This window comes from Hemibagrus wyckioides, linkage group LG09 (assembly GCF_019097595.1).
Source record: "Hemibagrus wyckioides isolate EC202008001 linkage group LG09, SWU_Hwy_1.0, whole genome shotgun sequence".
Classification (NCBI taxonomy): Eukaryota; Metazoa; Chordata; class Actinopteri; order Siluriformes; family Bagridae; genus Hemibagrus; species Hemibagrus wyckioides.
Genome location: NC_080718.1, coordinates 19341599 through 19369115, shown reverse-complemented (window position 1 = coordinate 19369115; position 27517 = coordinate 19341599). Strand labels below are relative to the sequence as shown.

The 27517-nt window shown below is 40.8% G+C and overlaps 1 protein-coding gene across 4 annotated transcripts in view; it reads right to left on the bottom strand.

Annotated features, from left to right (window-relative positions):
• Nucleotides 1-4137: 4137 nt before the first annotated feature.
• fermt2 (FERM domain containing kindlin 2) overlaps nucleotides 4138-27517 on the bottom strand; it is a 37384-nt gene continuing 14004 nt past the window's right edge. The window contains exons 4-17 of one of the 4 annotated variants that reach the window (XM_058399428.1): nucleotides 20881-21009; nucleotides 18753-18785; nucleotides 16481-16706; nucleotides 16286-16388; nucleotides 15883-15990; nucleotides 14295-14429; nucleotides 14104-14153; nucleotides 13579-13703; nucleotides 13362-13468; nucleotides 13040-13258; nucleotides 8657-8677; nucleotides 7212-7336; nucleotides 6838-6979; nucleotides 4138-6356 (exon numbers count right to left, since the gene is read on the bottom strand). In XM_058399428.1, coding sequence (XP_058255411.1) covers nucleotides 6183-6356; nucleotides 6838-6979; nucleotides 7212-7336; nucleotides 8657-8677; nucleotides 13040-13258; nucleotides 13362-13468; nucleotides 13579-13703; nucleotides 14104-14153; nucleotides 14295-14429; nucleotides 15883-15990; nucleotides 16286-16388; nucleotides 16481-16706; nucleotides 18753-18785; nucleotides 20881-21009 — 1697 coding nt within the window. In that variant the 3' untranslated portion in view covers nucleotides 4138-6182. The remainder of the gene's footprint in view (nucleotides 6357-6837; nucleotides 6980-7211; nucleotides 7337-8656; nucleotides 8678-13039; nucleotides 13259-13361; nucleotides 13469-13578; nucleotides 13704-14103; nucleotides 14154-14294; nucleotides 14430-15882; nucleotides 15991-16285; nucleotides 16389-16480; nucleotides 16707-18752; nucleotides 18786-20880; nucleotides 21010-27517) is intronic. The other 3 variants (XM_058399429.1, XM_058399430.1, XM_058399431.1) reach the window with 3 other exon arrangements.

The following is a 27517-nucleotide window of genomic DNA, read 5'->3' as shown; positions in this document are numbered from 1 at the left end:
TATTGCTGCATGCTGGTACTTTCTAACAGCACACATAAAATGGAAATGAAATATAAAAAATATACTCTCTCACCATGACATCAACACAGAGAGGGGGGGAACAAGCCTCAGTCTGTGTGGAGAGCAAGATAAACAGCATCCATCTGTACACAAACACACACACACACACACGTACAGACAGCTTTGCTCCTCCTCTTTTCCCAGTGGCTAAACTCAAACACCCACCGGTCATGTTCAACAAAAGCAAACAAAACCCTCGCTTAGTGTTTAATATTACACCAGACTGAAACCATCTGCAAAGAAGCCGGACCAGACCTTTCTGTTTTACATGCTGGAATGATGCCCAAAATTTAATTAGTGAAAGTTTACCAAGTGGTGGCTTTTGGCCTTTACTTCGCAGTCAATGAGTTTTCTTCTTGGAAGAAGTACCAATAAAATTGTTTTAGCCCCTCCATCCCTGTAAGATTGATTCAAAGCCAACTATTCATGTCAGTAAGAGTTCTGTGGAGTATTCTTTCAGATTTCATTGAAATTCCGAACAGGAAAGGACAATAGTGAAGTCCTTGATCTCCTGTCTCCTGAGTCACGATCAGATGAGAATTATAAAAGAAGAATTTTCACTCATCCGAACTGAAATGATGACAAGTCAGTTTCGACGACCCCGTATCAACTTTCATTACTTTCCTTCCCAAGAATTTTTCCAGGCTTCTTCAGTCTGTCAACTGTAAACTGAAATAATAACCCACCTTTTAAGTCAGCTCTTAAAAATGTCCTGATCTTCCATTTTATAGAGGTGTACGCATACATACACGTGTCCCTTATGGCCAGTAAGCTCTCAGTCTCGTTGCTTTATTGTGTTTCTGGCAGATAACCTCCAGATCTTTCTAATTTATCCGATCAATGGTCTGTCGCCTGTGGTCTTCAGCAGGAGCACAGGCTCCAATTCAGTTTTCCAAAGTTAAATTAAAAGGTTAGGGCAAGGAAGCTCTGACACAGCATTTCTTACACACAGACGCAGGTAATAATCCAGAGATGGGTGCACAAATTAAACTATTTTGAAATTTTACTTTCATCAGTGAATGAACAAATGGAAATCTTTGAAAGCCAGACTGTGTGTGTGTGTCTTATTCTTTACATTTGAGCATCACTGAGACGGACATGGTGTTTTGGCAGGTAACTTCACTTGATTTAAATGTTGAATTGAAATGTCAGTCGAATCACATCACCGTCACACATCTCATTATGAGCTCTTGCTAGTGTATTGCTAGTGTGTGCTGAAAATTTCTGAATTTTTTATTCGTAAGAGCCTTCGGCAAATCCTGCTCCAGCTCTCCAGACACCAACAAGGCTACAAATTCTAACCTCTGTGCAGTTTTGTACTACTTTATTCTCTGTAGCTTTGAAGGAGAAAATAGGGCTGGAATACAAATGGAAAAATGCAAAGATAATCATGGTTGGATTAAATCAAGGTTAACAGCTATGAAGTTGAAATTAAATAAGAATACAGAAGCAACTCATCTGAATTGCAGATTTGTTTTTTGTTTCCTGTGCAGCTTTTTTTTGCCAGCCGGACCAGATATCTGATATTTGTTTTGTTTCTTACAGATGATGTTCATGAATGAGGTACAGACCATCTTTTTAAACCACATGTTATGACCTTATCAGCACAGCACCTGCTTCCCATTTGTATTACACACTCACTATCTGAGAACAGTTCAAGGTCAGCAGACACAGACTTTATCATCGGTGGAGGCTAGAGTGTTAGCAGAGGTGCAACAATCAGACACAGAGCAAAGAGCACGAGACTATTTTGTGCCAGTTCATGAACGTGGTGATAACAGCCAAGCAAGACCTAAACTGAGACACAAAACACATCCATGTGGTGCATCAGACAAGTTTCCTGGAAAGTGAACCCAGGACCTTCTTACTGTGAGGCAGCAGTGCTAACCACTAAGCCACAGATGAATATATATAGTTTTTTTTTAAATTTTACACAGTCAGTACACTCCAATATTCAAACACGGTTAAGACTTGAGGCGTCTCTGTTTCCTGTCCAAATACAGCTGGCCCAAAGATGTGAGCCGCACATATTGAAAAGACATTATACGCAGCCAGCTTTAAACAAGAGCACAAAGAGAGCTGTAAAGATCCTAATTCATTGTGAGGTGATTGCAACAGCGATTGCATGAATATCCCCACAGTGCGAGTGGTCATTACTGCAGAAGCACGAAATGGAAAGAAACCTTAGACCTTTTCAATGACTCACAAAAGCCATGAGGTGGTGAAAGGTTCAGTGCTAATAAGGACTGCAAGTTCTTTGTAAGGACCACACAACTGTTTAGAACAACAAGCTGCGGGACTGCAGGCCTCAGGTTGTTAGCAATTTTTTTTTTTTTTTTTTTGTTCATGTCACAGGGATTAGTTAGCCATTAGGAATATACACTGACCAGGCATAACATTATGAGCACTGACAAGTGAAGTGAATAACACTGATTATCTCCTCATCACACCTGTTAGTGGGTTGGAAATATTAGGGCTGTTTTGGTAGCAAAAGTTGGACCAGCACAATATTAGGCAGGTGTACATAACAGGCATCCCAACATGGACAGAACCTAATGTTTTCCCTAAGATTGAGTCTTGTCTAAAGTAAACTGCGTGTCTGGGGGAAATATTTGATCTCCTTGAATTTGTGGCATGGTTGTTTGTGCCAGACAGGTTTGGTTGTATATTTCAGGAACTGCTGTTGTCCTGGGGTTTTAATGCATAACAATCTCTTAAGTTGTTGCCAAAAAAACAAACAGCCAAGGAGCATCAATTCTGCAGGTGGAAAAATGTCTTGCTGATGAGAGAGGTCAGGAGATAATGGTTGAAGGTGACTAGAAGGCTATGGAAACTAAATCAGTCTTCACAATAATGGTGAGCATAAAAACATATCACAAGAACATGCAATATGACAAGAAGGCTGTACAGTTCAAGGCAGTTTTGGGGTGTCCCTGACCCAACATAGCCTCATAAATCCACCCAAAATCACCGAGTATATTTTAATAGCTAATTGATATTTTGATTCCCAAGGAATACACTCTGCCTATGCTACAAAAGATAAACACTAGTGCAAGATTTTTATTTATTTTTTATTGCCTACATGATGGACAGACCGAGACCCCTCTTTGTCCTTATTGATTAAATTCTGGTGGTCTACATTCATTTTTTTTTCTTCTTTCTCCCTTTTACAGAGTCTGAGGTTCTACAGAGACCTGTCTTTTTCCACATTATTGACACCACAGCTGTTGGACTGACTCCTCCGATCTTTGGCTCATCAGTATGTAGTTAATGGACGGTCCACTCTGCTTCACGCCCCAAATAAAATCTATTCAAACAGTTATTTTCCATTTCTAAAACAGTTGAATATGCATCCATTTTATGAAAAAAAATATTGCGAATACACATTCACGAACATCCCTCTTACCAATTATTCAAATAGCCCTCCTACACAGCAGACTGGAGCTGCAAATGTGTGGGTTCATGGACTCATTGTTTTACTAACATCGTTAAAAACAATTGGTAGGTTTATGGGATTTAGACAAGGACTAGCAAAGTAATTCATCTTATATATACAATACATAATAGAATATAAGTGTTAAAGGATACGGAAGTCCCAACCAGTCAGAAACGAGAGGCACATGAGCCTTACACACTCACCAGGTATCATGGCACTGAAATGAAGTGGGAAGAGGGGGTGTGTGTGTGTGTGTGTGCGCCAGGTGGCCAAGAACATGTTCCATATCCAGCATGATTCCTCTCTGCTCTGCAGGAGAGACAAGCAAATACAAGTAGAGTACATTTTTAGTGATCTCACTGCAGAGTTAGGAGATGAACTACTGTCTCTTCACCTTGAACACAGCAGTACATTTGCAGTACAGACAGACAGCGACCTCTGCTGGAGAAAGCACGTGAACGCATCATTATCATAAAACATACATTAACGTTATTCTCATTGGCTTTAAATAGAAATCATTTTTATTTGTATTTTTCAAAATAAATGCATTTTTTTACAGTCTAAAACCAGCAGGCCATGCACTGCTGTTCAGAATCCGAGGCAAACAAACAAAAAATAAACAATACAAAGGAGGGATAATATATGCTAAAGTAGCTTTTATTGTACTTCATTGTATGACAATTTGTCTCAAACTCCAGGGGGGTGAAGTTTCTCCTTCATAATCAAGCTTAAAATTCGCAATCCTTGTAGGACAATTAAAAATTTTTTATTAGTGTACTATAAATGACAGAAAAAAAAAATGCGCTGCTAAAAGATCAGTCATTCCTGTGTGGTAAATAAAATCATAAAAACAAAACTTGATAGTCAAATACTCAGCAACAAACAGAAAAACAACATTTACATACTTGTGTTTAATTTAAGGCTAGATATAAAATAAAAATAAAAAAAAATAAAAAATAATAATAATAAAAACAGGAAATGAAACAAGCCCTTCATTGTGAGTGTGTTGAAATGTGCAGCAGCTAAACCTGGAGCTTGAGACATGCTTCATCACATTATATATACTTATATATATATTTTTTTTACTCTTAAAAACTCAATAAGACCTTAACATAGGCAGGTACACATCATACCAAGCAATGCTCAAAAAGATGGCTTTTTTCCTTTTCTTCTGGAAAAAAATGCATTTCCAAAAAAAAATGACAGGAAAAAGCAGCAACAAAAAAAAAACAACAACAAAAAAAAAACAACAAAACCTGTACAATTCTATAAAATTGTTTTTACATTAGTTACAAAAACTAATACTTCATTTAGCATTCCTTCATATTCATGGAAAAAGAAAGATGAACATTGCATGTACTGCCTTTAAAACACAGTGACCTATTGCTGGTGCATAACAATATACCGGCTTTGAATAATACTATAATGGTTTAGGATAAGGTGTGAGTGACGGAAGGCTGTACAGAAAAAAAAAATAGGAAACAAACACGTCATGGTGCTTCTTGTAGCCAAGAGCCAGCAGGCTCCAGAGTACAACTGAGGTCATCCTCACTGAATACGTGGGTAGAAGCTGTACTGATGACACACAGGTCCTAAACTGCAAACAGGTCTGCTTTTCATTACCCTTTTCTACAAGACGTGTTTAATTATTAGAGATTCTTTAGCTAGCAGGTTAAGATCCCTGGAACCATTCCTTCATCATGTGGCCTTCGACACTGTGTTTTACATGCATTACAAACCGCTTGTTGTGAGAAACAAACCCCGCTGTGTTTAGTGGAGGAAAAAAAAAAAAAAAAAAAAAAACCCGAAAGGCCATCCACTAATGGTTATAGTGTTGAAGATCGATACATTATCTCCTGCTGACTCGGACAAAAAAAAAGTAAACTACAGCTTATTCAGGTGGGGACCTCTGCTTCAGTGTAGAAGTGCTTGCTCTCTTGTCAATAAAACAAAAGCATCTTCTTCGCTGCGAAACTGCTTGTAGTGTTCAGTATTCTGGTCAGCACTCAGTTCATGCAGAGCAACTCTTCAGTGCTGGATTTTTTTCCTTCATATAAATGGCTGCTGTTGCCGAAGGTAGTGTTAACGACATAGGGACAATTAATGGAACTTATGACCTTCGAAATAAATGACTGCATCAGAATAAAGGCAACTGAGAACCAAGACAATCAATCACAAAACTTAACATCTCAAAACAAATCGGATCGTAACACGAGCAGTGACGTTCGAGACGAGCTTGAGTATTAGCATGCAAGGTGAAAGGTCGTGGATCACACCTGCCCCTTTAGCGTGCATGGTGCACAGAGGTGGAGACAACCGTCTAACACTGCAGTGACTACACACACCAAGCATTCTGAGAAAGGAACAAGAAGCAGCTGTCTGTGAAAGTAGCTGCTCGCTGCAGGACACGGATATTTCTCGGCAGAAGGTGAAGCCCTGGGCAGAGAGAGAACATTCTCATCCTTCCTCAAAGTCAGCTCACTGGTGCTACAGAGGTGTTTGTAAGCATTAAGGCAGGAACAGAATAAAATTTTTCTAAAAATAGAAGATGGCAGCTTTTAAACGATCACTGCGGCCAGACGTGTGGCATGGTTAAAAAAAAAAATAAAAATACAAGAGAGTAACTGAACAAAAAATCCAAGGCACCCCATGCCACCCCACCCCCTGGGCTCAGAGGATCTCCATCTCAGACCCAGCCACTGGTGAGCTTGTAGAACATTTCCTCATCAAGAGACTCATTCTGGTCCTTGGCCCTGGTGGACAGGAAAATATAGCCACCAATGAACTCGTGCACCACTTTACAGTCCACCTCGGTGCAGGTGAACGACAGACTGGGCTCATCGGCAAACTCCACTGTAACCTAGAACGGAAAATAACTGGTTTTCAGAATATGACTGTGTGTGGAACAGCTACATAAGGAATCTTAGATTCTGTAGAATCTTCTGTAGATTATGTAGAATGCTTTCATAACATGTCTTTCGTTCAGTCACCCATATTTATAAATGAAGCTCTGTATAAAGCTGTAGAATTCTTGCTTTTATGAATATGTGTAGCAAAACAGAGCCTGTATCATCAATGGTCAGTGCTGTGGAAGTCATGAAGGAGGCAGCACTGGTACATTTTGAATGAAGTGCTCAGCTTGAAGATAATACTTAAATTGGCTCCACCGTATGATCAGTGCTCTAGGCAGCTTCGCATACACATACACCCAGCTTTGCTACATCACTACTCCAGTTCAACTCATTCTAAGGTTAATTTTATTTCACTTATTTACAATACAACTGCCCATTTTAAGTGAGTATGTTGTATGAGGAAAAAAAACCCCAAAAAAACCACCTTACCATCTTGATCTCCCAGTTAACATTCCACTGTTTCATGTTGCTGAAGCGCCAGGTCTTAATGGCATCTCTGGTGCTGGCGTCTATGCGGATCAATCTGTTGTAGGTGATGCCAATCAGCTCCTCTCTCTTACTGCCTTGGAACCTTGGAAAGACAGAAGATAAATAACTGAACTTAACGTACAACATATGAGCAAACTGTAGGAGTTTCATCTGAGTCCTTCAAATCCTAATAGTAAATCTACATTTTAAGTAGAATGGAAAATAATGAATAGTTATTGGGTGTGCCTGTATTGCCTTGACGCATACATATTTTCAGGAATCAGGGAGTTCTGAGACTTTTAAAAATGATTAACAAGACAATGCACAACACTTACTTGGCCAAGAAGTGAGTGATCCCAAACTCTGGCAATGACTGCCAGGCCTGGATGAAGCGCATCTTGGCTTCGATGAGACTCATCTGGGCCACATTTTGATGGGCCTCTAGGATACGAGCAGAAATCTGAAAACAAACGCACAAAACACTTTCACCACTCACATCTCGTTTCACCCTCCCCAGCACACATACACACACACACCCCAGATGATGTCACAAATCTTCATGCTCTTAACAAACTGGCTCCGAACAGGAAGTGTGTGGAGCAGAGAGAGAGAGAGAGAGAGAGAGAGAGGGTTGATGAAGCAGAGAGGCTTGGCTCTCTAGTAAGAGCTCAGTGGTGGGGTTCGGTCACTCCTAAGCACACTAAAGTGCCTCTTCAGACCCTAGTCCCTGCAGGAAAACAGATCTACCTGCTTTGAAGTACCATTGTTTTCCATTTCAGATTCTTATACTACCGACACCACCACCATTTTAGTCTCCAAACATGATCACATGGGTTAGTATGAAAATGAAAAGAAATCCAAGATAGCAAATCAAGCAACCATATATATATAGATTTAAACTAGGGCCCAAAGAAATAAATAAATACACTAATAAAATTGGCATATATTGACAGATATTGCTCAAATAACATCCAAACTCATCGCTCGCTTCATGTAATGAGATTCTTTTGAGAACTTTATGGGCAAACTTTGCAGTTAAATTAAATCTTAAGACAGATATTTACATGATATTCATGTAGACGGTTTCATATAATACATTATGTTACTGTACTTTAATAGCAAACATGAAAGAAAAAAAAAATAACAGCTAGTCCACTTCTTATACCCTAGTTTAGGTGTAAATAAATAGCTTCATTTTTGCATTAAAAAACATCTCAGCCATTTTAATTGTTTATGCACCAGCATCCATAAATGCCAAAATCCTAGAGATAATACCTTGATAAATATCTAAACCCTATGAATGTGATCTGGTGACACTGTGCAACCTGATTACTTTATTTTAACCTGCAGCATTAGAAAATGAACACAGTTATAAGAGAACACACCCATTATGATTATGTGCCGAATTAGCATCAAGTCATCAAGTTTCCCTGACTTACCTACAGAGAGTAAATCATTCATTGAGTTTGGATATTTGTCAAGGTTTTAGTTACTTAGCTACTAATGTGTGTGTGTGAGGCCACAGCAGTATTTTCTCAGTAGGTACTGCGCATCAACACACATCACTACACAAAATATCAGGGAAAGGAACATTTATTTCATATATTATTTATTCTGCTTTGTTTATACCAGCATGTTATTGGCTATAATATAACTTTTTTTCCTTTCAATCAATCAGTCAGGCCCTACTTTAAACCACACAAGTATTTCACACTCATGTTAGTAAGAAAACAAAAATGACAGAAGTTAAGACAGACATCACTGCAAGCAGCTGACTTACCAGGTCCCTGATATAGCCTGGCTGAGAAGGTCAGGGGCAGAAGAAGAGCAAAAGAAGGGGGGAAAAAGATAAAAAAATAAATGTATAAAAAAAATAAATAAAGCAAGCAAACAAGCAGACAAGTTTTAAAACAGAACAGAACAGACTTTATCGGCTGGTCAAAACAAAAAGGGTTATCACATGGCAGGCGAAGCTCATGCAGCAGTATCCAGCTGAATACACGAGAAACAAGGGAAGCAGTGCACAGGGTATTGAGAAACATACACAAGAATGAAAAAAAAAAAACATTTAATGAAACACTTTTTGCCCTGCAGAAAGAATTCATTCATAATTACATAAAAATATTGATCAGTTGACCAAACACTTTACATGGTGTAGAATACTTACAGACAAAATTTAATACAGTAGCCAACATGGCAATATATACTATATTGCCAAAAGTATTCGCTCACCTGCCTTGACTCGCATATGAACTTAAGTGACATCCCATTCCTAATCCATAGGGTTCAATATGACGTCGGTCCACCCTTTGCAGCTATAACAGCTTCAACTCTTCTGGGAAGGCTGTCCACAAGGTTTAGGAGTGTGTTTATGGGCATTTTTGACCATTCTTCCAGAAGCGCATTCGTGAGGTCACACACTGATGTTGGACGAGAAGGCCTGGCTCTCAGTCTCTGCTCTAATTCATCCCAAAGGTGTTCTATCGGGTTGAGGTCAGGACTCTGTGCAGGCCAGTCAAGTTCATCCACACCAGACTCTGTCATCCATGTCTTTATGGACCTTGTTTTGTGCACTGGTGCACAGTCATGTTGGAAGAGGAAGGGGCCAGCTCCAAACTGTTCCCACAAAGTTGGGAGCATGGAATTGTCCAAAATGTCTTGGTATGCTGAAGCATTCAGAGTTCCTTTCACTGGAACTAAGGGGCCAAGCCCAGCTCCTGAAAAACAACCCCACACCATAATCCCCCCTCCACCAAACTTTACACTTGGCACAATGCAGTCAGACAAGTACCGTTCTCCTGGCAACCGCCAAACCCAGACTCGTTCATCAGATTGCCAGATGGAGAAGCGCGATTCGTCACTCCAGAGAACGCGTCTCCACTGCTCTAGAGTCCAGTGGCGGCGTGCTTTACACCACTGCATCCGACGCTTTGCATTGCACTTGGTGATGTATGGCTTGGATGCAGCTACTCGGCCATGGAAACCCATTCCATGAAGCTCTCTGCGCACTGTTCTTGAGCTAATCTGAAGGCCACATGAAGTTTGTGGATCTGTAGCGATTGACTCTACAGAAAGTTGGCGACCTCTTCGCACTATGCGCCTCAGCATCCGCTGACCCCGCTCCATCAGTTTACGTGGCCTACCACTTCGTGGCTGAGTTGCTGTCATTCCCAAACACTTCCACGTTCTTATAATACAGCTGACAGTTGACTGTGGAATATTTAGGAGCGAGGAAATTTCACGACTGGATTTGTTGCACAGGTGGCATCCTATCACAGTTCCACGCTGGAATTCACTGAGCTCCTGAGAGCGACCCATTCTTTCACAAATGTTTGTAAAAACAGTCTGCATGCCTAGGTGCTTGATTTTATACACCTGTGGCCATGGAAGTGATTGGAACACCTGATTCTGATTATTTGGATGGGTGAGCGAATACTTTTGGCAATATAGTGTACATATACTGATACCACACACTCAGTTACTGGTTATCACTGATCGATACTGTACTTTTCCACAAGAGGGCGCTACTCCTCCAAAAACCCAACCATCTCGAACTGCCCTTCATTTAACTGATATGCATTTTGTTGAACACCTACCTGTCAAGCACAACATGAATAAAAGGGACCACTGCATTGCATAAAGTTCTCCTGATCACAGCATCTTACACTCCGAGTTAAATGGGAGGAAATGCCTGGCTTGATCGGGGAAAAAAAAAAAATGTTGGGAATAGACAGAAAAAAAGCCCCACAAATTCCAGCACCTCCAGAGCACTGGTCATGTTTGTCCTAAGCTACATTCACAGGCAGCTCTCATTTCCTGCTGCTTTCCCGCCTGTTTTGTCCGTCCCCACCCCCTTCAATTCCAAACACAGACTCAGGGGGATCAGATGGCTTGGAGCTTTGATGTAGTGACGACAGGGTGGAGAGCAGCTGGGGAGGGTTGGTCATATTACAAGCCACTACCCCTCCAAACATTGCAATCTCTGGACTTCGGCCAGAACCACTGCCTCTCACGAACCCTACGCACACTCAGCAGGCCCTAGTGGCCTCACTCACTCCCATCTACGTGTTCTAACCAGCTTCCGGATTCGGAGGGGGCCAAAAAAACCGGCGGATTCATTAAACAATAGCCCTGTGCGCTAAAAGTTATTCCATTCAAAATATGTGCTAAGCTCTGGGGCAGGGATGTGTAGTTTCCACTCTTGTATCAAACGGCAACGATGAACGTCCTCGCTTTTAATAAGGCATTTCCTGCCATTTCCTGAGCTGCTTAATTTACAGCCTTCTCAGCAGGCTGCAGAGAAGCTGGCCACTCAGAGTAGACACCACACCATGTCTGGCTTACTCCCGTACCCTGCACACTTCTGACTCATCATTTAAAGCAGCTACACCTCCTCATTCAAACACCCCCCCACCCTCACCATCTAATCACTTACACACTGAGCACATTCCAGCAGTCCCATAGTATCAGCCAAAACATACCAACATGTGCTATGCTACAGTTTAATCACTTACACATGTACCATGCACGCCTCTCCACTATACAATGAAGAGCAAAACTCTTTTAAGGAATCTAAATTCCTGTGAATTGTATTTGTTTTTTCCAGTTCACTTTTTTTTGGTGTACAGTGATATAGGGTCTTCCTTAGCCATTTATCTCTACATGAATGCCCATCTTTATGCTGGTCAGATGTGTGCTACATACTCTTCATGTAAGGCTTTAATGGGCAAAATGCTGCTCTTCCACTGCAGAGTCCAACGGTTCTAAGAACAGGGAATATTCACGACAGTGCTGTAGTGACAAAATCTGTTAAAGAATGCTAACAGGGATAAAACCCACAAGAAGAACCGTGATTTGATTTGAAGAGTTGACAACAAAATTAAGGAGCTTGCCTGATTCACACAACATCGATTAGACATTAGGCAAGAAGGCCAAGGATGCAGTCCGCATTCCTGTTTATTCCAAAGGTGTTCTTTCTTTCTTTGTTCTTCCACCCCAACCTTGGCAATTATGTCTTCCTGGACCTCACAGGGGCATTGTCATGCTGGAACAGGTTTGGATCCTTTTGTTCCATTGAAAGGAAATATTAATGCTAAAACATACAAAAGACCTCCTATGCAGTTCTGTGCTTCCAACCGCAACAGTTTACGGAAAGGTCAGCATGTGTGTGATAATCAAGTGTCCACACAGGTTTGGCCACATAGTGTATTGCTTACCATTACTGAAAAAGACACCCTGTCTTTGTAAAATGACAGTACTGAGTTCTTGATCAGTCCGAGGTTGCAAGACAATTCCAGAGAATTTAATCCAATTCAGTGAAACATTCCTCTGAAACAGTGCCTTTCACTTGAACTTTTTCCACCCTCATGGAAATGAATATTGTGCCAGAGGTTACTGCAGAGCAAGACCTACCCCAACACATGTACGTATATACATACATACACACACGTTCACATCAATGCAGTGCAGCACATCTGACTGCTGTTTATTGGTGATCTAGGCTGAAGTTCACATCTACATCACACATTGCTCACCCTTCCAGCACAGGTTGTCATAACATCTCACATCTCACCATCAGGGTCATGGACAGAAGAGCAAACACTTACTAACTCTGCCCAACCATTCCATATCTTCCATATTGCCAGGCAACAAGTGAAGAGGAACCATAACTACCACATTTATTACATCAATGCAAAGCCATTGTTGACTCACTTCCTATCATTTTATTAGGCATGTCCTAGTCCTGATTTAGCAGCACAACAAACGGAAAAAGAAATTCGTTTGTTTTCATGGGTGTGTGCGATGTCCATGGTTTCACAGCACTGCATTAGAAACTGGGGAAAGAGGTGTGATGTAGATAAGTGTAGTGGATTCATTCATTCCTCTGGAAGACAATCTGATGCCAGGAGGCCATTTGGGAGGCCTCAGACCCCTGCTACAACACTGGTAAGCATTACAGAACCCTCCTCTTTCACCCTGCAGTTAGGTTTCCCAACACACACAAGCTAGATTACAGTGAACTGAGGTATGTAATCTTCATTAGTTTCATCCAAACTGAAGTTCATTATTCTTAATTTATTGGACCTGAGCATCTCCTTTTGCTCAGCTAGAAACCTGTTAGACTGTTTTCAGGCCAGTGTCTAACTAACTTCTCTTCAGTTACCTGCTTGTTCTTGTATTTCTTCAGATATCGTGGTGAGACGAGACACTCAGGGTTGATATCTGTGGTGATTGGTTCAATAATCTGAGGATCTGGGTTCATGTGCTGCATCTTTAAGAAGGACAGAATGTTCTGGACCTCCAAGTTATAGGAGCTATCTGCCATAGTCTTCCCTTTGGAGGCCAGACGACAGGCAGCCATCCACTGTGCATACTGCTTCTCCTAAACAAGAGCAAATAAAAAAAAAACACAGCAACAGTCAAGAAAAGTGTGAGTTACAGAATGTTCATTCAGCTATTAATGGGACGTGTGGATATCTGCTCACAGTGTCACATCGCAGCCAGATCTCATTCATGCCATCCGCTACTGGGATTAACAACTTGATGTTGAATTTCTGACCAGAAATATTTACATCTGGTGTAACCTCACAACCTGTAAAAAAAAAAAATAAATAAATAAATAAATAAAGCACAAGTGTGCACAATCTCCTTCTAATATGTCAAAGATGAATTCAAGAAAACCAAACCCAAGGTGTTCCTCACCTCTCAGGTTCATTTGATGAGCAGGTATGCCGTGGGCTTCCTCACGGCTCTTGTAGCAGGAAATTGTGATGTCTTTGAATGTGCACCAGTACTGCTTGGGTCCTTTCAGTGTCAGTTTCTTTGGCCTGAGTAGGGAAGCAAACATCAGAAAGAATGTATGAAGAATATGAAACTTCTTTATTGTATTTATATATAAAATTATAATTATTTGTGAATACGTGAACATGATCAAAAATACATGTATTTGATAGTATGCATAAATGTAAACAGTACTGATTTTATTAAAAGACATAAAATGCAAAATAAAAAATTTCTGAATACATTTTCTGTTTGCTTGTTTTGTCCTTGACCCAAAAATGTTTCTGTAAGAATCTGTGCCATGCATCAGTTCCCAAGCCTATTTAAAACAAACTCTCTGCCATTGAAAACCTTATATAACATAATATTTGTATACAATATTCAAGGTTATACAATATTTAAAGTCATGCAGTAGATAAAACGGACATTGTGCTGTGTTTAACTCACTTAAACACTTTCACATAATCAGCCAGTTCAGGGATGGATGTAATGTCACCCTGGGAATGAAGATGGAGCACAGAGACATCAGAGGACGTTAGTTTAAGGGTTCATATTCAAATTGTTTATCAGAAAAAACGTGTATTTAAATGGAAAAGCCGAACACTGCAGTCTATAGAAGAGAGAGAGAGAGAGATTACCAGTGTGTTAGAGGTCTTTCCTCCCTCCAGAGTGATCTCCAGGTCTGACAGTGCAGCGTCCACTTCATCCACCTCCTTCTCGCTGTTGTTCATATGATTGTCTGAAGACATGATGGACAGCTTGTTGATATGATACTGAAAACAAAAGAGTAATTCAAAATTAGAGTGTGTTCAACAGTACTGAATGGGAAATCGGTAATTTCTTATTTAAAAATAGTATCTGGCTTGATAATCTAATATCCCATAGTAAATATTTTCCACACTGCCCCCATTTTACTGATTACCTTGCATGAACGCTCCATTTTTTTTGTCATAAGGCTATGTGGAAAATGACGAAGGAGACTCGGCCCTAAATACAACTTGCTGACAAATGGTATTTGTACAATCAAACAGCTGCCCTCACTCACGCTTGCATGCAAATAAGCAGATGGTCTGAGAGGGGACACATATTTTTAGATTCTACTAGACTATCTCTGTTCAATTAAAAGACCTTGAGATGAGTAGATCCTTCTCTACTCAGACACTGTGATAATTCAAGGTAAAGACAGTTAGAAGCTCACACTGAAACTACTCAGAGATCTTCTCCAGTCAGCCTGAAACACAATCCCTATATTAACCAGACAACCGAATGCAGCTCTGACGTGGAGGCAGTCTGGACCAATTTAAACTCTCCACAGCCAGCATCTGCAGGGCAGGAAACACTAGACCCCGGATACAACTCAATAAACCCCGTGCTGAAAAACTAACACCTCTTAAGCACAACTGCTGGAGATGGATGAATGTTAGGCTGGGTGGTCCTACAACCCATTCAGCGGGCATCCACTCTATATATACGCATGGCGTGAAGACAGTTTGGCGTCCGCGGGTCTTGTCACCCAGCTTTAACGACGGTCTGAAATAGCAGTGCCGCCCCCCACGAGGCCAAGGAGGCTGCCGAAGGGGGCACTGGGGCTCATATCACACCTAGAATCTTAAATTCCTCCTTAAGACTCCTTGTTAGATCCTGAGCCAGGATCTGAACCTTGTGTGCAGGCTTACAAGCTTTCACATTCATTTGCAAGCTAAATGGGCATTTTACACCATCTTGTCTGGTTCAACCAACTGATATGCAAATATACACAGAGCGAAACAAATACACAAACTGTCACTTTGAGCAGAGAGTAATTCAATGTTTCTTTGTACAGAATTGTAAATTGTATGTCTAGATGTAAAAACATGTCAAATCTTTTTGTGTCCTTAAACTTAGACAAGCAAATATCGTGTGAGACTGTGTATATAAACTCAAACTACAAGGAAGATTTGAAAGTCAAGCTTAAACATTGTGTTTCAGTAAAGAAAAGCTCTAGAAGCATACATCTATGGACAGCAGTTAATCCTAGCCAACTACAGGCACACAGCCTAGTCAATCCATTAACAGTGCAGGAGGGCAGAGAGCCCAACATAAACACTGTATGCACTCTCTCATCACTGGCTTACTAAGCAATCCCACTGCCTAATAAGGCCTTGGAGATGCACCTCCCACCCTTTGGAATCCTCACACACACACACACACACACACACACACACACAAGCTTTCACTCTTATTTACCTGGAGGGCCGCAAACATCATCATCTCTTCCTCAGTGCACTCAATTTCCTCCAGCAGGATGGCCCATTTGGCCTGCTCGTATAGCTGGTTAACCCGGATGGCATCATACTGTGGGGTGCAAGAGACAGCACAGCTTGTTCATCCCAGCTGAGCAAACAGGACATGTCTGAGAGCCACTTCCTCCATCTCACCCCCACTGTGCCAGCTGCAACAACTACCTGAGTGCTAAGAATTCAGCACAGTGGACTACAGAACATCAAGGTGTCAAGACTATATTATTAACAGGATACACTGAACAATCCAGAAAATTCACGGATGTACTCTAGGAAAGAATCAGCTAACAGGCTTATGTTATACTGTCCGAGACTGAACTGTACTATAAGATTAAACAACAGACTCTAACCTTGGGGTTGAGATCAAAAAAGCTATGATATTTGAACCGCAAAAGAAGAACATCATTCTCTTTAACATCCTGCTCCATTAGAGACCTGGAGGAGTCCAGCCACCTGCAGAAGATACAAACAAGAAAGCTAAATTACAACCCAATACATCACAAATTAAAAATCTCTAATCTTTAGAAACATGTTTCTGGACTTACCCTTGATTTATTTTGGCCTTATCGAGGAGGGAGGGTGGTTTGTAGAGCTTAACCAGTATGTCAGGTGAGGAGATGGGCTGACTCACGGCGAGGATGCTGGGATTGCCCTCAGACAATGGGCTGTCTCCGAACCAGGCTGAGGTGGGGGAGAGTGGACTGCCATCTCGAGAGTCATAGGTGGGAGTCATTGTCTTGCTGTAGAGGCCTGGACTTGAATAGATGCTCCCTGTAATAAAGAATGTACATCAGCATTCTGCTTTTAATTTCAATGGTCTATTTAGCTCTTGGTATATGCTATATAATATATATGATAATTATGCACCTTTAAGCTTAGTCCAAGGCTAAAGATATTTACCAATATAGAAACATTTTTTAGCCCAAGACTAGTCTTAATCTACATTCAGGAAGCTTAACCCTTATGTGGTCTAACACAAAACAACAAATATATACAACACTCTGTATAACACCGTTAACACACAATCACTGATGTGACCACATTAAATGCATGGCAACCTTAAGCAATAAGGCATACATGCTGATGCACATTACACACTCTCCAACACATGGGGTGCAAAACACAGCAAACAGCACAACCAAAAGCATGAGGGGTTCTGGAGCTCAGGCTGTGACAGCCAGCATGGCTTACAACAGGGTGTGGGGGGGAGGCTAAAAAATCAATTGTGCTAATGGGTTGTGAAGTTGTAAAAGCATTATCCCAAACCTTATATACATTGATACATTTCTAGCATATAATTACAATTTTTACAACAAATGTTCTCGATATCCTGGGGTTTCAGTCAGAATTCTCCTCAACCACATTAATGAGAGCAAAAAAAATGAATGACCAATTTGCAGTTTTATGACCTTCTGGATATAAAAACCATATGCGTGCCTAAAAAAAAAAAAAAAACAAACAAACTGCAAAGTGACCACATTTACACACACAAATATATTAAGTTCTTTGTGAGAACCAGCAATCAAAAACTGCTTATTCTAATTATTTGTGCACAGGAAAGTAGAAATAAATGCAGAGGAAATGTGAAGGGGAAATCAAGAGAATTCTGCTTATGATACATAATGTGATTATTCAGGTGAATGAAAAACAAGTGCTACATTAATCAGACTAACTGCAGAATAATGTTGGCTTATTCTCTGAAAATTGCCACATAGAGGTTTCATCTGACATTTAGCATGGAGGGGGGAAAAAAATCATTTAATTCCTGAATTTATTCCTAATGTGGTACATCTTCTATACCTGGAAAATGACTATAACCTAAATGAGTCAACCTACCAAAAAAAGCCATGCATGTAAATGTGGTCAGGGCCGCCCACTACATTCCCATGTGAAGTCTTTCATTTACTATGAATATCATTAGAAACTACAAATTTTGTAGCCCACTTTAAACACTTTTTTTACAGCTTAAAGGAGCAGGCATATCGTAGCCCTTGACTGAGAGGCAAGCACGCCAAGCGGCCAGCATAACAGTGTGAAGCCACAGCGATCCACCAGCACAGAAAATGGCTCGTGGAAAGGGGGAAAGGTCCTGGGAAAAGGGGGAGACCCAAAGGAGCAGTGCATCCACAGGCCTTTGGGGAGAGCTTGTGGAGGTTCTCATAAATTCAGAAGGAGGTCACCAAAGGGTTTTCTGCTCCCTAACGGAATGTTAAACTTGCAGAGAAAGCTGATAAGGACAGCAGCTCTGCTTGGGGGAGTAGCAGGTCAGTGTGTTTATTCTACCCAGTTTACGGTTTAAAGATAATCAACACAGCATCTCTAAGAATGTTTACATCCTAAATCCTCACCACACACACTGAGATGGAGAAAAGGATGGGATTTGTTTGGAAATTAATAGATATACTCAATATATAGGGATTCCTGACAATCCTCTGCACTTTTTCAGAGCTTTTTATGTTCAAGTTAATAAATACTGTGTTAATGGTCCTGACCTGGAAGTATAAAAAGCCCTTTTTAAACAAACTAGTGAAATGACTAGTTGGACCTCCCATGATTTCTTCACATTCGCTCCTTATCCTGACCTCACAGTTCATGTCAGTCAGGGAAATGAACTCTCCGGAAATATTAAGGCATTTATGGTGGAAAATGGAGTAGCAAAACAAGAAGCACAGTGAGAATTGCATTTTTTCCATCAGAAGGTCCTACAGAACTAAACTAAGACCTCCTCTGCTCACTAGCTGACAGGCATAGGCTCCAGTGCTTTGATGGGGAGATGTGGAATAAGCAGTGCAGAGAGGCAGAGAGAAACAGCCTTACCTTTCACAGGTCCGATGTATATTACCTCAGAGGCTAAAGGAGAGGGACGAGGAAAAGCAGAAGAAAGGAAATAAAACAAAGATTGGACAGATTAAAGAGATTAACAGACAGGAGGAAAGGAAAAAGTTAAAGAACATGGAGAAAGAGAACAGCCCACTGATGGAAACCAGTCTCAAATGTCAGAATGTGACTCATTTTGGCCTCGACTGGGTCACCAGACAAGACGAGGATGTGGAATGAATATATTTTACTCAGTGCTAGTCATCTTTTATGGTTAATGATTCAGTCAGAGGAGGACTAGGTCTTTGGTAAAGCTTCGTCATTTTTACCAATACACTCAGCGCTGGGGTAGTGCTCCACCCCCAGATTCCTCTGTGCAACCAAGCTAAGTGAACCACTGTAGAATTACATACATTACCTTTAATTTTCAGAGGTTACGCTTTATTTTCAGAACACAATCCAAAAGGAAACCCCAATATTTACACCTGTAGGACATCAGTGTATTAGAAAAGGAGTATAAGCAAATCTTGCTTCTGATAGATGAAGAGAGCCCGCACCAGCTTGATTGCATCGCAGTTATTCTTATCTGCTCAAGCCCTTCCTGATGGGTGGTAAACAGTAGTGAACTCGTTTCCTGTTGTGGACCATTAACCCTCAGCAGCTTGTTCATGAAAAGCTGGAATTACATCCACTCAGTTCTCAGAAAGAGCTTTTGTCGAGTGAAACATGGAGATCTCTTATACACACCATGCCGGACCCCTGCTCGATTCGAATAAGGGTCAGCCCTGGGTTAAATGCTAATAATGAAAGAACAAGGGCAGAATTGACAGTGAAGGCCTGAGCTCAGAAACAGTAACCCTGCACACTGGGCCTCTGCGACCCCTCGGCTTTGCATCCTAGGCCTGCAGGCTGTATCTGTGTGGGTGATGGCTGTTCTGGGGCCCTGGGTGGAGCATGGGTGGGACAATGAGCTCCATTCATGGATTCTTGGCAGCAACTCTGTCTAGAGATAGTGGCTTGCCATGGTGCCTCTTAAAGTGGGTTTACTTCATCGCGTGATCGTGGGGCGTTGCTTGATGGCTGCCCAGTCTGTTTCAAAGTAGCAGTGTGACCAAATATGTGTGGAATCTAAAGCATTTGGTCACAACGGCCAAAGACCATGCATTATGATTGCAAATCAAATGCTTGTTCCAGACCCACGTTCTTATTCTAGCACACTCTGAAAATAATCTCTGTTGATTCATTGCAGTTTAACCACACACACACACTCTAAAAACATCGTTTCCTATATATGTAATATATTATATATTATACCACTATGCCAAAACAAATCTTGTTTGGCCAGACCATAAATGCAGCCTGAGAGTCTGCTGACCTGGAGCAAAATGTATAAGGCTCTTGAGAGTTACCACCAACAGGATCCTTAAAGTCTATTTTAGAGCGAAAAAATGTTCTTAGTTAAAAATCTGGGAGTAAAAATGTTCTCAGAATAAGAAGGAGCAGGAGTGATTATGACTAAATCTAAACATTTTTCCATAGCACAAAGAACAAATATATAAGTAAGCGTTATGCAAAGTTCAATCTTAGCAGCGTTGAATTTCTATAATCAAGGTTACAAGTTCAATGACAGTTGATTTAATTCCACTTTCACCGACGACATCTAGTTGCAGCTGCTAAATGTGTAAATCAAGTGGTGTGTTTGAAGCTGTTTAAGAAAAAGTTTTGCTATGAGATGGTGGAGACGATCCAGCTTTTTTGCCCATGACAAAAAATGAGAGAGGACAATGAGGACATTATTAAAAATCCAGTTTCTAAAACATCATCAAAATGGTACAAGATTCCTTGCACACTTGTAACTTTCAACAGTGGGACATATACCTGTTCAGAAAACAGTTCTTCTGACTGATTAAGTAAAAGACCTAACTAAAAGATACACACTTTCCTTTGAAAGCATACTCTGGCATACAGAGTAGAATGACAGCTACAGGCTGAGGTGTTGTATGCTAATGTATGTGCTTTGGATTAGCACACAGGTCTATAATGTGATGAACTGCTATGCATACAATTATCTCTATGGAAACCTGTAACTCGAGTGAGAGAAATGGAGAGGGAGCACAGGCACATGTACCTGATCCTGGAGTAAGCAGAGGGCCTTCCAGCTCCAGGGTCTCCTCTTCAAACTCCTCCAGCTTTTTCTTCTTCTTTTTGGGGTCACGGGGCTTGCGCAGCAGGGACAGCTCCTCAGGATGGCGGATATCTGCGAGACAAATTATTAGAATTATTAAATATAGAAAATCATTAGAATGATTAAAATCTCATAATACAACACACTCAGACATCACTTTTCCAGAACATACAGTGGATGTATGTGTAATTTGTACGTCATGACGGCACACTGAGATGGTTAAGTGCAGAAATCACAATTTCTAAAAGCTTAGCATACTCTCAGGGGAAAAACTGTTAAAAAGATTTTTATACAAAAATTGTAGAATAAAAAAAAATCCTCTTTAAGAGAATATTAGCATTTTCAGAATTCTGTTCAGGAGAAGACAAATCACTAACCTAGATGACTGGAACAAGTAAAAAACTTTTGGAACACCCCTCCAAATCATGGAATTCAGGTGGTGTTTTTCAGGGGTTGGGTTTGACCCCTTAGTTCCAGTGAAAGGAACTCTTAATGCTTCAACATACCAAGAAATTTTGGACAATTTCATGCTCCTAACTTTGTGGGAACAGTTTGGGGATGACCCCTTCCTGTTCCAACATGACTGCACACCAGTGCACAATGCAAGCTCCATAAAGACATGGATGAGTGAGTTTGGTGTGGAGGAACTTGACTGGCCTGCACCTCAACCTGATAGAACACCTTTGGGATGAATTACAGTGGAGACTGTGAGCCAGACTTTCTCGTCCAACATCAGTGCCTAAAATCACAAATGCACTTCTAGAGGAATGGTTAAAAATTCCCATAAACACACTTCTAAACCTTGTGCAAAGCCTTCCCAGAAGACTGGAATACTTGAAGCTCAAAGGGTGGCCCAACTTCATTTTACATTCATGTGCATTTAAAGCCAGACGTCCCAAAACGTTTGGCAATAGAGTATTTCTTTTTTTTTATCATTCAAAATTACTAAGTAGACAAGTAGGTTTAGTAAGCTAATGGCCCCCAATCTCCAGCAACCAGTGTCCAGCACCCAGAGAATGAAAAATCCTACTCATTACTAACTTGCTAGCAAAATAAAAGAATTTTAAAGTTTATATATGGTATATTTCAACTAATGGCGCTTAGCGGTGCAATGCATCTTGGTGATGCATATTACATGTTCTGATTCACACACTGCACACATCCAGTTTTACTTGTAGGATTCTATTTTCAAGGATGAAATATGTCGGTTTTCAGAAAAACCAGCAAAATAAAGAACAGCGTAAAGTCTCATGTAACACTCCTGCTAAACATCACAATACACCACCTTACAGTTAAGCATGCTGAGATAAAATAGACGCTAACCAGACTCAATTAACGTGATGAGAAGACATCACAGCTCACAGCCAAATGAGCAACAACTTGCTAACCTTTTGTCAAACAAATGGGTGGAAACACAAAGTGCTACCTCGGACACTTTCTCATTAACGGATAAAGACTGCGGCTGAGTTGTCCCCTACCTGGGAATTTTTCGTTTCTGTATACATGCACTTAACTAACTATACTTTATTACATTATGTTAGCCATTTGTGGCCTAGACTAACAGGTTTCTTGGTAACAAAAACAAGGGATGCAACACCAGATTAAAGCTTTCACATGCTCTGTGGGCTGGCTAATGAATTTATTACCTGTTCACATGTGCTACAGGAAAACAGGATCTAAAAACACAGCGCTAAACATCACTGCCTACCCTTATTTTCCCAGACCTGTACATAGCTTTGTTTATAATCTTATGACTTGGCAACTTTGATTCTTTGTTCACTAATCGGCTACATATTGTACATGAGGAACAGCGCATAGAACTATTGCATGACTTAATACATCAATTTTTTAAAAGAATATTCTTATTCACTTTCTGCAAGAAGGCAATCTACAAGCCATCTGTTCTATTGTTTCATCAGAAATCTGCATATTTGGGCCATATTAAAAAATTATAGGCCCACAGGACCCACCCTATTAGAATACTCCGGCTCTGTTACTGATTACAAGACAATCTCCACAGAGAAAAATCTGAAATCTCTGTTCATACAACACAGTTGTGCACAATGTTCTTGGTCATAGTTTGCTAGGTAGCAGTCTTCAAAGTCCTCTTTCAGCTCTGCAGTTGTCTGAAGGATCGGAGAGGCAAAACAGAAGAACATTCCTCAGACGGTGTGATGGCTACAGCACATCTGATCCTCTCCTTCTCTCCTGCTGGCTGAGCTGAGCTGAGAAATTAGTGTGTTTTCTGACGTACAAGAATGCTTTTCAAGTTGGGCAGAACATAGATATTTTTAGAACAACATATCTTCTGCTGACCGGTCCAGCTAAGAGATTGTCTGAAAATTTGTAGTACTTCTAGTAGTTTTATTGACTGGTACTCACTGTCCTTTTCGAAGAATTCTTTATTATTTTGCATTAAAAGCACTGTTGCAAGACAGCCTGAACTCCCCCTCACTTTTCCACAGCCAGAAATCCAGGGAGGGGAACGAGTGTGTGTCAGGGGGAGGAGAGACTTCTTGGCTTGGCGCGAAATGCTTGTTTAGTTTGTGTTACTAAAGCAAAAGCATTCCAGAGGTTTTAAGAACTACCAGATGGTAGTATTCGCTCTCTCACGCTGTACTCACTCTGGCCTTATACAGCCATGTGAGCAGGCAAGGCTGTGACAAGCAGGCTGACTGACTGAAGAAGGAAGTAAGAGATTTGGTCATAGCTAAAGGCTAGCATCTTGATATTAAAGCACATGCAAAAGCAGCAAGTTCATTCTCAAATTCTGTGGTGAAAACAGTAGTGACTTTGCACAGGTTCATTACACCTAAACACTCCTGCAGCAGTAAAAAATAACCCACCTAGCTACTCGGCGGCATACAAAGCAGAAGCACCTGTTTGAACAGCAGCCAGTTTGATGGGAGTAGTTTTCTCCACACTCTTCTGGAAGGCCATAAGAGGGGGTAAATAATTCACAGACAAAGAAATTTGAAAGGGGGGGGGGGGACAGCAACAGTAATGAGAAGAATGCAGAGTGTAATAGAGTCTGCCTAAAAGCACAGCCCAGAGCACCTGTTAACTAACAGACTTTGGATATACAAGAGCTCCAAAGCCGGGTATAATCACTGGATTAGAGAGTATAGAAAGTAGACAATCTATTCTCGAGGCTCATTGTAGCGAATCAATGACTATTTCAATGTCTGCTTTTATATCGTCCTACAAGACAGGCTTCTAGTTTTGGTGCATTGTTACTAAACATGGCCATGAACCACCTGCTTTTATTGGAAGAAACTGTCTTGACTGGCGTTGTAAATGACTGACCATATTTGTTCACCACCACAAGTAGTGCTCCGACATTCTTGCTCCAAAATCCTCATTGTGTCACAACCTTCAAAAGCTGGTTTGTTTTCCTGTTGGAAACTGGTGCACAGGAGTGCGTATTCATCTTGTGAAGCTCAGCCAAGAGTACAATCATCATCAGCTGCTCTGTAAACCATAGATGTAGCATCATAATTTGAGTTTATTGGTTTATTTAAATTTCATGTTGTTTAAAACAATATCGCTGTAAATTAGCCAGAGTGTGTTACAAAATAATCGTCACCAGTGTCAACAAGGTTTCCATGACTAATCCAAGACTCATTTGTTGTTGTTGTTGTTTCAGCTCCTCCCTGTTCGGCATCGCCACAGCGGATCGTTTGGTCCGGATGTTTCGATTTTGCACATTTTACGCCGGATGCCCTTCCTGACGCAACCCTCCCATTTAATCCGGGCTTGGGACCGGCACTGAGAGTTAACTCTTCAGTGGCTGGGTTAGCGCCCTGCCCGCTAATCGAACCCGGGCCACGGCATAGAGAGCACGGCATCCTGCCACTGGACCACCAGGAGGCTCTAATCCAAGACTCATTTGAATTGATCATAATTTCTCATATTTCCAGGTTGGTGGATGGTGTACTTTTAAGACAACTCTGTCCTGAGCTGCATCTCACCTTTGAAATCACTGACTGAAACAAACACTATGCTGAAGACATGAGTGTACAGCTAGGAGTCAATGGAAGGCCCTAAACATCTGATTGTTACTGTGAACAGAGATCAGATGGATCGACTCAAAACAAGCATTTCTTGAAAACAGCATGATATAAATAGGTACAGTAATGACCACTAGACAGCAGGAACTGCTGGAGCCGCTAAGTGAACCAGCATGACTGACATTAAGGACATCCTGCAAGCTAATGTGACTTTGCAACAGGACAATAAGAGTTGTTCTGTCATGGAGTGTGTGTATGTGCGTCTTCAAGCTCCAACAAGTCATGCACAAGTCATTGTTGGTGGCCATGCCCTTAATTTATAGTGTCCTCAAACACAGGAAAGATAGCTGAAAGAAGCACTGACTGTACACCTCAAAATGTCAAATAAAGTCAAGCTTTGACAAGTATCAATAAATAAAACCTGACATACAGCTGCACTTCATCTAGCTAGGCATTTTCTACTAATTAGACCACACATTTACAACATGTGGACCTTCCTCAAACAATCTAATTTCATTTTTGGTCCATGTTTGATTTTTTTTTTTTTACACTTCCCTTCCAAATACACTTTGGAATATCCAAATATGTGGACTCCTGGCTATCTAACACCATATAAAATGAAATTATTCTGTCAGTTTTGTATAGACACTAGTGCACATGATACTGATTGATGAGAGAGAGGAATGTAAGTCCTTCTCACCAAGAGAGCAGACTGAATTACTCTCTCTTGGACTCCTGACTGCTCTGGCATTGTAGCGATTTCAGCTCATGACCCAACAACACGATAAATTCTTGCGCCACTTGGAAGCCTGATAATTTGCTAAGAGAGGATTCCTGACAGCTGTAAATGTGACTGATTCCGTAAGGAGACATTTTTAGTTGCACTTACCCCGATGCAGACCCACAATTAAATGTCCCAAATCAGCCCGTGTTACAGTAACTGTGCAGACCTCTGGAACGATGCTCATTTGAGATGGACATTTAAAAATATCTGTGCTGAGGACATGGTAGACTAGTGACACGTAATCAAATGGAGTTTGGCTACGTTCCAACACCCATTCTCAAATGGTCCATTAATAACAACAGCATGGGATTGAACTCTGGGAATCTGCTACTGCATGACCAACTGATTAAAGGCCTAGACATTTCACTGGAAAATCCATCACTAGGTGTTGGGAACAGGCAGCCAGAGAAGCATATGAGAACCCAAGATTGAATGGTTACTGTCTAAAGCACAGCTGCAAGAAGAATCCAGCACTTTGTCCGTCTGTCTGGAGCTGCAGCCAGTTGGAGGCTGTAAACTTCCTGTCCCTATCCCATTTGTAAATCTGGGCAACACACCGAGAAAAGGCACAAGAACAGAAAACTGTCAGACTCTTACATTTAGGAATACAGAGCACAATTTCCATATAGGTATAGAATGATGAAATCGCTGCCACTTAGGGAGATGATTCTGAAAAATACGCGAGGCAAGAGTACAAACATTTATATCTGAAGCGCATAGACGTACATCATCGCCAGCCATTCTAAGTAACATGGCACTCATGTGTAAAGTCAGCCAAGAGCAATTTGCCCTGAATCACGCTGAGGTTAAAATAAGATTTGTTACGGCAGAGGCATGCCAAACTTGGAAAAGTACATAGATAACCCAATATTATCTACCAGGAAGTGTATATAGCTGCATGGACGAGTAAATTCAAAAATCTAATCAAATCCAAACACTACTCTGAACATCCAAAAGATACACAGCTTTAGAGCAACAGCCCCTTAACTGATATTATTCAATGCATTAATTGACAACAAACCAGTATTGATGCAGCTTAAGTAACAAAGTCAATTACACAGTTTATTTTTAATTAAAAAAACGTTTGCAGTTATTAAGTACGGGCAAACATATTTACACCGGCCCCGAAATCCAGACCCACCATGACTCCGAGCAGGAAAAAGCTGTAACTGGCACTTGATGAGTGACTGAATGAATGATTGAATGAGTGAAAGTGAGCGAGTGAATATTTACACCAGAGTTCACTTCATTAATAGATGAGAAGCTATGTCCTGGGAGACCTGGGGTTCACATACAGCAATGTATTTGAACATGTCATGAGCATTTAACACATTGTAATTTCATTCCTGTTCACTTATGGACTTGTATTTAGTGATGGACTGAATAAACATTAGTCAAAGCAAATATATCATTAACATTTAAGTGTTCTTTAACATTTAATCATAACCTTTGTGAAGAGCAGTTAATTAAGGGACATTCATGTTTATTAAGGGAACCTTAATGTATATGCTAATAGTTTTACACCCCAACATAACCTGAATAAGAAACTATTACACCAACTAGAGGACACAGGCAGTGTAGTGCACGGCAGCTGAAACTTACCAATCGACAGCATTTAGTATTTGACCTTTTACCACAAGTTCAGCAGCTCTAGAGCACTGATGTAGATGGATATTGATAGAGATGACATTTAACCTCTGACCTTTAGGGATGCCCAAATGAGCTAAATATGGACAGTGTAAAATAGACCAATAGCCTGTTGCACTGACAAGCAGACATTCTTTGC